We start from the raw sequence: 9,407 nt of genomic DNA on the forward strand, positions 1-9,407 counted from the left end.
ACAAACAAACACAAAAACACAACTTTCCTTATTCAAATTCATTCCAGTAGTATTCTGCTCTTACTAGGATGCAGCAGTTTTCTAGTTTGATAGTTCTGGAGAAAATCACTGAAGAAATTAACACAATGAAAATATGGTTTGACCGAAACAAACTCATTAAATAAGACAGGGATGAAGTGGAGGTATAAGAATCACTAGGTGTTCACAGGAAACATTAATTTATGTATGTATTTATTTACGTATGTTCATTGTTAGTTGCTTTTATATTTTCTGTTGTGTTTCTATTCAGGTTCTTTTTGCCTCTTTCTCTAGAATTGTATATAATAATCATTAGATTATTAATATATAAACAAAAATAAATTTAAGAAATATTACAATTTGAAAACAAATGCACTCGAACGTGATGACAGCTGCAACTGCATAATGCTAAGTTTTAACATTGAAAATGCCATAGACATGCTAACGCGTTAGCGTCGCTCCCGTTTTTACGTTATAAAATACATCCATCAACTGTTTCAGAAGACCATAACAGGTCAGTTTAACATAGAAAAGGTAAATAATACTCACATAAGTATGCTCTTTAGGGTTTTAGCGGGGGAAAATTAAGCGAAAGAAAGAAAGAATAAACGAAGCAATGGTCATAGCATTGCTTCAATCTGCGAACTACTGCTTCGATTGGTTCACGGTTCACAGCAAAGCCGCGCTGCAGAAAAGTTGATTACAGGCGCACATGACGTGAAATATATATATAAACATTAAACTTAAGCCAAAAGTAACGAGGCTGTTTGTTTTAAAAATGTAAGGAATAGAAAGTACAGATACTTGTGTGAAAATGTAATGAGTAGAAGTCAGAAGTAGGCAGAAAAATAAGTAATGGAGTAAAGTATAGATACCTAAAAAGTGTACTTAAGTACAGTAACGAAGTATTTGTACTTCGTTACTTGACACCTCTGACAAATGGTGACAGTTTATCGGGCAGCATAATGGAATGTCACCCCGAGGGATCACCCTGAGGAATCATTGTTGCCCAAGGCCGAAGGCCACGGGCAACAATGATCCCGAGACGTGACATTCCATTATGCTGCCCGATAAACCAGTCACCATTTGTTTTATTATACATCTGTGTAGGTAATATCTCTACAATTGTGTGAAAAATTTGCTAAGTCATTTTTTATTCTTTTTATTTGACGCAAACCTTCTGCTCTCCACCATGATGCCGTCTGCGACGCATCACCCCTGCGCATGCGCGAAACGTTGTTGCCCCGTTATGACAAAATCGGTCCGCAATCACTCATAATGTTGCCCGAAATGGTGCAGAATCAGTCAATAATGTGCCTATTGTTAACTTTGGATGGTTTATTGTGAAACGTATTGCAATTATTACATGCGAATCAGCCAATCAGAACAAAGGATTTCAGTCATATGTATAATAATACAAAATAGTTAAAATTCTGCCTAGAAAATTATAGTTAAAATTCTTACATGCATTATTTCAGGAGAAACACATGAAAATGGAGAACCTTTTTTTATTCCTGATGGGCAAAAGAAAAAAAAATTCCAAATACACCTCTGGAACCCAAACTGTGATGAGTTCTTTCCTGGCTTGAAAGCTAGTGTGTAAGATTTAGAAGTGTTTATTAACAGAAATGGAATATACTCGCAATTTTCATAACTATCTCTTCACCTGCCACAAAGAATTGTGCTTTTATAAGTTCAGAAAGAATCCTTCATATCTACATGGGAGCCCCTTCATGGAGGAGGTCCTCATGTTGTGCCATCACATTGATACGGCAACCCAAAAGGGACATACTTACTCTGCATTTCTCATTTTGCGGTGAGGCCAGAAGGCCAAGGGAAAAGAAGAGAATCACTGGTTGCTCTCCTACACAGTGTTACACTGTCTGCTGGTTGATAGTGCACGTTAACAAGTTTGACAATCCTCATTTTTGTGAGAGGATCATATACATTGATTATCACAAGAGAAGGCAAAGTTGCATGAATCCCAATGCTTAAGAAACGAAAACACGAATGGAACACGTAAATGTGGTTCAATAAAGGTTTTCACCTGAATTGATTTGGGTTTATCGCCATAATTACTCAGAACATGAAATCTGCGGTGTAGACTATTTAGTGGTGTCTAGTGGTGAGGTTGCAGATTGCATTATGCTGTTACTGGTTATTATTTTGTTTCTAACCCAGTGGAGTAGGGTTAGTAATAGTGAGTTAATGAGTAATAGTGTCTCCAAACTAATGGTGAGACTGGGCTATTCATGTGAGACTTTTATTGTAAGATGTTTTGAGTTGATTTTGAGCACCTGTCTGTCTCAACATTAGTTTAGACAGACCATCACAGATAAACACAAGTACAGAAAAACACTGAATGTAGTTTGTACACAGATTTCATGTTAAAAAAAAGCTAGCGCATTACCCATGGAGAGCCACGGGTTCTAGATTGGATAGTGTTTATAAAATAGGTAGCTAACATTTTTCAAGGATGGCAATAAGTTATGCAAACTTTCTACAACGATTTGGAATGGAGTGTGAGTCCAGAATGTAATTATCAATGTCCATTGTTCACTGTTACAATACAAGCCTTACAATATAAAGCGCCTTGGGGCAACTGTTTGTTGTGATTTGGCACTATATACATGTGCTCTGATGTCACTGTTTATCTCCATAGAAACTACCCAAACAATCTTTCATACAAACTGTTTAAAGGGACATTACAGTGTTGTGGTGGAAATTACGGCAATAGTGTGGGACAACTACATTTTGTTTAAAAAAATCACAACAGTTGTATGACACTGAATACCCCAATTATGTTTTGATTATTTTACTGATATTTTATTCAGCGATATTTTAAAACATCAGAAAAAACATTTCTTTACATTCATTTTTATCATTGAAGATCAAAAGTCTGGGTGTGGGACAAGCACAAAACAGCCATATTTGCATATAATGATGCTGAAAAAAAGGTGAAAAAGTCATCATAGACTACTAGAACAAATTTCTTAACACACTTTCATTGTAAAGATAACTATAAAAGTGTGAAATTTCCCCTTTTATCTGTTTTTCATACAATATGATCAAAGGACATAAGTGCCCGTAGTCTAAGAATCACCCACCTACAGGTGTACACAGAGGCCACTTGGCTTTTAATATATAGTTCATCAAAAGACATTACTTGAAAGAAATTTAAAAGTTGTGAAGTTCTTTAAAATATTATCCACATTTATTGACTCTTATTTTCTTTGCAGCCTCCAGGATGTCAGAATGACCAGTTTTTCTCCAAATTTCTTCTTCGTGTGTTCCAGAAGTATGCCCTTAGATGGAAAGAAGGGGACAAATATATGCTTTATTTTTCATACATTCAAACATTAATAACCTATAGCTGGGGGTCATTGCACAACACCAAATTTTCATCAAGGTTTATTACACATTTCAAGCAATCAAAGGAAAGAAGCATGTACCTGCTTCCCTCCTCCAATCACAAACAGTCCACCAAGAATGAAACCCTCTCCCTTTTTGATACCCTGGTAACCATTCACATGAGTGCGACCCAAATTTAGCGGCACGCCCACACAGGTGAGACAGAGTCAAGTTCTTTCTTCTCTGTTTTGGGCCACAGAATGTTTCCTGTACAGTAATTAAATAAATGCATACAGTAAAAAGACATGTAGATTATATAAAAAGGGGGTAAACAGAAAAGAAACCTCTCAGCAGGACTGATGCTAATCAAATACTATGCAATCCACAAAGATCTCCGCACTGAAGTAGGATCTGAAGTCTTGGACCTCTGTGCTGCTATCGTTCTTCACCACAGCGTACAGAGGGACCCCGAGCTCCTCCAGCTGGGGTTTCAGAGAGGACATCTCTGTGGCGTCCTGCAAAAACAGAAACTTTACTCACGCAGGCCAGCAAGCTCCTTTTCCCTTTAAAAAAACAAAACTCAAGGTCGCCACAGCAGGTCAGAGATGGATCTGCTTGTTTGCCACTGGACGCCCTCCCTGAAGCACCTCTAATGCTACATGGAGAATCACGCACACCTCTTGGTGATACTCAGTGGTATCCCAAGCAAGTACCAATCAGGAGATACTCTGCTTCCCTTATGAGATCTAAGGGGATCAGAGTGCACGGCTGCAGAAAACTGCATGGTATACTTTCAACTGCATTAAAATAAGTAAATGTTAACTTACCTCTCTACCCAAAACTCATCCGGTGCCACCTCCCAACCAGAATCCATTCCTCTCCCACAGAGCCTGACCTTTCACCTTCTTTCTATCTGCATAATCACACAGACATGAATTTAGAAAAGGTAAAGTGTGCATGCATCACAGAAATTCACAAGACATGAGCTCTTATAGTCAGAGTTTTGTGCATAAATATCTCCCACACCTGTTGTATTTCTCTTTTTTAAATAAGTAATGCACACATATTAAAATGTCCATTTTTATCTACCTCCTGTTGTATGTATATTTGTGCTGCTCAACTCGGCTATCAGGAACATGGCAACCATCACCGTAGCTACACACTGATGTATCACAGATGCAAGGTTGGTAAGGTTAGACCTGACTTGTGTGAGGCACCTTGAGGCAACTTTGTTGTGATTTGGCGCTACATAAATGAAAATAAATTTAAATTGAAATGCAACAGCTCCCCCATCAGGATGGACACAAACACTAGAAAGAGCATCAACCATTCATTATTCTCAGCTGCAATACTACATGACACTATTTTTATTGTAAATAAGCATCTTATTTTAAAATCCCTGTGGGGATGACACCGTAGCACCATAGTTATCTCCACACACATGTGGCTTCAAAGTGGGTGAATGTTTGTTTTTACAGTGACTTGGACATTAGAGGAACTAAACCTACAACCTACATACTGTGAGGCAACAGTGCAAACCACTACCTGCAAAAGAAACAGGAAGCTACTTGAGCATAAATCTGACCAAAAGTTCACACATTCAAAAAGTGAATACAAAGTTAAAAGCTATGACCACATCAGTTCCCCTGGCAACAACTATTTAAGGTTCCAAACAATTGATGTGGCAGCCATCACTAAATGCTTTGTGGAAGGACAAAATGCACTTGAAATACCATGACTTGAAAAGCTGTTGGCCAAACAGGACAACATGACTCACCAGGACAAAAATGTAGAGTTGATCACCAGGGCAAAGGTCGAGCATTTGCCAAAGTTACTTTTGGGTTCATGGCTTCCTTCCCGATCGATAGACCCCCTTTTAGGTGATGTTGGTGGAATGCTCACTTAAGGTGAACAATGTCACATTTCTGTTAGATTCCATGGATGTGATCTTGGAGTTTGGTTGGCCCTCTGGGACAGTAGCTTACCAATTCCCAGGTGTTAATTTGGGGGTTTTCTTAAGTGATAAAATCTGTATTGTCCCAAGCTAATATTTTGTAAAGTTGCTTGTGGTACCAGGTGTTTGAATTGGCTCCTAAGAAGTCAAAGATTTGCTTCAAAAGGCTTGACTTCTTTAGATTTCTTTTCCACCTCTTAAATGCAAGGCGGCATTGGTTCTACAGCTACAAGGTTTCTCAAATAATGAATTCAGATAGTGGTGCAGCTTAGTTAAAATTTCCATAACAATCGTACAGTTTGTGATAAAAGCATGAAATCTGGCACACGTATTTAAAATTGTTTATTTTCAGATATGGAGACATCCTGGAACTGACCTCTAATGAGCTACAGGGGTCAATAAAGAATTGCACAGGGGTCAAAATTTAAAAATGCTCCAATCATGTTGAAAACTATATTTTTTATATATAAAATATTATTTGATCATAAAGATTCCAAAAAGGTATGGTTTAGACTATGACTAAATCTTCTGGAGTTATGGGGTAAAAACAGCAAAAATGGTGACGGTCAGTTTCAGTTTGTACAGGGGTCAAGTGTTAAAGTTGCTCCAATTTTGGTAAAATTATGCAAATTATTGGTCGAGTTAATAACATTTTAAAAAAGAAATAGTTTGTACCGTCTGTCATGCTTAGTTATACTAAGGGGTGTGACATGTCATAGAATCCAATGGACGTGAACCTTTTTTTGACCTTTACTTTGGAGACCAAGCATTCAACATAGAGCTATTCCATATATTAATCCTATTCCCTTAATCAATATTTCGCATCACTTTCCACCTGTACAAACTGAAGCTGACCTTTGTTACCATTTTTGCTGTTTTTACCCTATAACATTCCGTCGTAAGTAGTCCAAACTATACCCTTTTGGAATCCTTATGATCAGACAGCGTGGTATAGTATATAGTGTGGTATTTAACACGATTGGAGCATTTTTAAATTTGGACTCCTCTGTCGTTCTTTGACCCCTGTAGCTCATTACAAGTCAGCTCCAGAATGGCTCCATATCTGAAAATAAACATTAGCTAATTTAGAATGTGTGCCAGATTTCATGCTTTTATCACAAACTGAACTATTGTTTTGGTAATCTGCTGTACTAAGAACCTTGAAGTAACTTCAGTTTCTGTACTCTTCCATGGGCATTAATCTTAAAATATATATTAAAAAATGCAACTATTGCAAGAACTTAAGTATGAACCAGTTTCCATAGTTTTTAAAACTGCAGCACTTATTGCACAGCTTTTAAATATGAAGTCTGATCAGTTGCGATACTGAAGGACACTAAAAGCTGCTGTTGCAGAGAGGAAGAGGGAAAAAAACAAAAAAAAAAACCACTTTCACTACAGAAAGCTAAACTGACCTCATGGTGCTGCCACAGAGATATTCCACCCTCCCTCCAAAGGTGAGAGAGATCAGCCAGTTTATTTCAAGAAGTCAGTGAATGTTTGTTCATACAGACCATAAAAATACACAAAGATATGCTTTATTGTTGAAAGATCAGTCTCTTGGCTACCAAGGTCACCAGCCAGCCACAGAATAATAGTAGAATCTTAGCATCAGACATCAAGTCTGCTCTCTCACAAGAGTTTAAAGACAGACCATCATTAATACTCAGAGCTGCTTATTATTTGCAGGCCAGCAGTCTGTTTTCCCAGAGACCACTACAATAAATGTACAGCCAGAGCGCACTTTCCAAACAGGTCAATTCCCCCCACCACAAGTCAGATTCCAGGGAGTTGCCTGATGTGGACTGTACCACCACTTACAGGGGAGGGGACAAATAAAGCGAATCCTGACTGCTTATATGCAGTCATTCTAGCTATTAACATTAGTGTCAGATCTGCCAAGTCTACAAGGATCTCAGCAGCATACTCAACATCCAGACTACCACTGATCTTTTAGTGGTCTAAGAAGAGTCAAGGTATTATTTTAACTCAAAGCTCCAAGGTTTGTCTATACACAAATATTTGAGATTCGCAAGCTCAGCTGTGCCTATTTTTAAGGCATTATTTCTTCTCAAAAGGCTCAGGTTCTTGTGGTATTCTTCTAGCAGCTTGGAGGACATCTTCAATGTTGGCCTTGTCTCCAAACTCAACCTCTCTGTGCTCCAGCAGGATTCCCTGCAAGGGAGAGGGACAAAATAAAAAAACTTGGTCATTATGCTCATTGTTGCTCCCTTCCCCATCAATGACAGACTAACCCTTTAGTGCAAGGGTGTGGCTTAAGGTCTCTGGAATTAGGAAGCCCTGATGCCTAACAGAATGACACCACATCCATTCTCTCTTCAGTCCACAGCAGCAACAGGTTATACTGTATGACATTTACCTGATGTCCTCGTCCAATGACAAAGACTCCGCCAAGGACAAAGCCCTCGCCAAAGATATTTCCCATGAAGCCCTTTCTAAAAGCCTGCAGACCATTCAGCCACACACCTAGACGAAGGAAGGCCAGAAGACCCAGCTTCCTTTCACGGGGCCCATAAAAACGCCTCTGCAGACAGATATGAACAAATGGGGACTTGGTCAGGTGGGTCCTGGAGAGATTTCCCCACAGGTCCTAAATAAGAACCGCACAAATCTAAAGTAAACAGTACCTTCTCATCCAAGAAAATCTCCCCCTTGAAGTAGGGTCTGAAGTTCTGGACCTCTGTTCCAACATCCTCCTTCACCACAGCATACAGGGGGACCCCAAGCTTATCCAGCTCAGGTTTCAGAGAGGACAGCTCTGCAGCCTCCTGCAGACAGTGAGCACCCAGACAGTCACAAGATCTCAAACTCCGTCTAACTGTCTACGCAGCTGGAGGATTTTATCTCAACTTAGACTAACCTGCTCACCTCTGACAGTTTTGTGCAACATGAATTTAGATCATCAAAACATTACAGATTTGTGGTTTTGGGGCCCAAAAACATTACCTCCCGTGTTGTTTTCCTGACTACCTTTGACCTCAGTGAAATTATGTAAAGGCGACTTCATGAGTACTTAGGAATATAGACTGGCAGTGCAAGAAGAATGACTGCATTTTGCCTACAGTACACAGTAGGGAAGGTTCTCAGTTCAAACCACACCCCTGCCACGTTTCTCCATGGAAGGTAGCGTTGTGTCAGGAAAGGCATCCAGTGTATAACCGGTGCCAATTCAACATCTGGATTTGCTGTGGTGACCCTGAGTACAAACAATAGAGCAGCTGAAGAGACTTACTTGCGCAGTTACTGTGCCAGTTTGTTTTATTGTCACAGGCCTACTGTAGCTGAACTTTAAGGTGAACTGTTAAACATGACTTTGCCCCATGTGTTCTTATCACATTGTCATGAAGGTGATAATATGAAAACAGTTCAGAGTATCAATGCCAGAATTGAAATAGAGGGAAGACAGGTGCCCACAAAGCTAAACGCCATAGAACTTGATCTCCACAGAGTTAGTTTGCTCAGCTTTAAACAATGATGTGCCAGTGACTAAAAAGGGATTTATCAGACAGACAATCACCACACACATAAAAAAAAAACACACCAACACATCCACATATTGTTGCTTGTGTTTGCATCAGTATACCTCTCTGCACAGAAATCATCCAGGTCGTCGGACTGCCATGATAACAGCTCCAGTTTTCTCCCACAGAGCTTTGGCTTTGAAAGACTTTTTCTCTGAGTGAAGAAATGAGGTAAGAGGTGAACTGAGCAACAGACTAGTCACATTCCACTATTAAAAAAAAAAAAAAAAAAAAAAAAAAAAAAAAAAAAAGTTCACTTACCACAAAAACAACTCAACAAATACAGCCAGACTTACCTGCTGTGAGAGTTTTGAGCTGAGCCTCCTCTAGATAGTGAAGAGTAGCTTTTAATGGTGGAGTGAGAAATATATCAGTGAAATAATTAGTAACAGCAGTAATAAAGTTGCCAACCAGGGCAACAGCATTGCTAATCACCCCCATGGCTCCCAAAATCTGTCCTCTGTGAGCTTGAAACCACTGCTCAACAGAGTAACAGCTCTAAGTGATTCACTAGGCAGTTTAAATTCTACCGAAATGGGCTC

The 9,407-nt window shown here is 39.2% G+C and overlaps 1 protein-coding gene and 1 long non-coding RNA gene across 2 annotated transcripts; both read right to left on the bottom strand.

Annotated features, from left to right (window-relative positions):
• Positions 1-3,062: 3,062 nt before the first annotated feature.
• LOC117530408 lies at positions 3,063-4,337 on the bottom strand. The gene is made up of 3 exons (XR_004566357.1): positions 4,197-4,337; positions 3,744-3,884; positions 3,063-3,323 (listed from the first exon to the last, which is right to left on the bottom strand). It is a non-coding gene; the product is annotated as an uncharacterized LOC117530408 (long non-coding RNA).
• Positions 4,338-6,845: 2,508 nt separating this feature from the next.
• Positions 6,846-9,360, bottom strand: LOC117531422 (peroxiredoxin-like 2A). Its single transcript, XM_034194519.1, has 5 exons — positions 9,162-9,360; positions 8,928-9,019; positions 7,972-8,112; positions 7,704-7,868; positions 6,846-7,498 (listed from the first exon to the last, which is right to left on the bottom strand). Exons 1-5 carry the CDS (start codon positions 9,304-9,306, stop codon positions 7,385-7,387), a joined length of 657 nt encoding a protein of 218 aa, XP_034050410.1. The 5' UTR covers positions 9,307-9,360; the 3' UTR covers positions 6,846-7,384.
• Between the last annotated feature and the right edge of the window lie 47 nt (positions 9,361-9,407).

Source organism: Thalassophryne amazonica, chromosome 18 (genome assembly GCF_902500255.1).
Source record: "Thalassophryne amazonica chromosome 18, fThaAma1.1, whole genome shotgun sequence".
NCBI lineage: Eukaryota > Metazoa > Chordata > Actinopteri > Batrachoidiformes > Batrachoididae > Thalassophryne > Thalassophryne amazonica.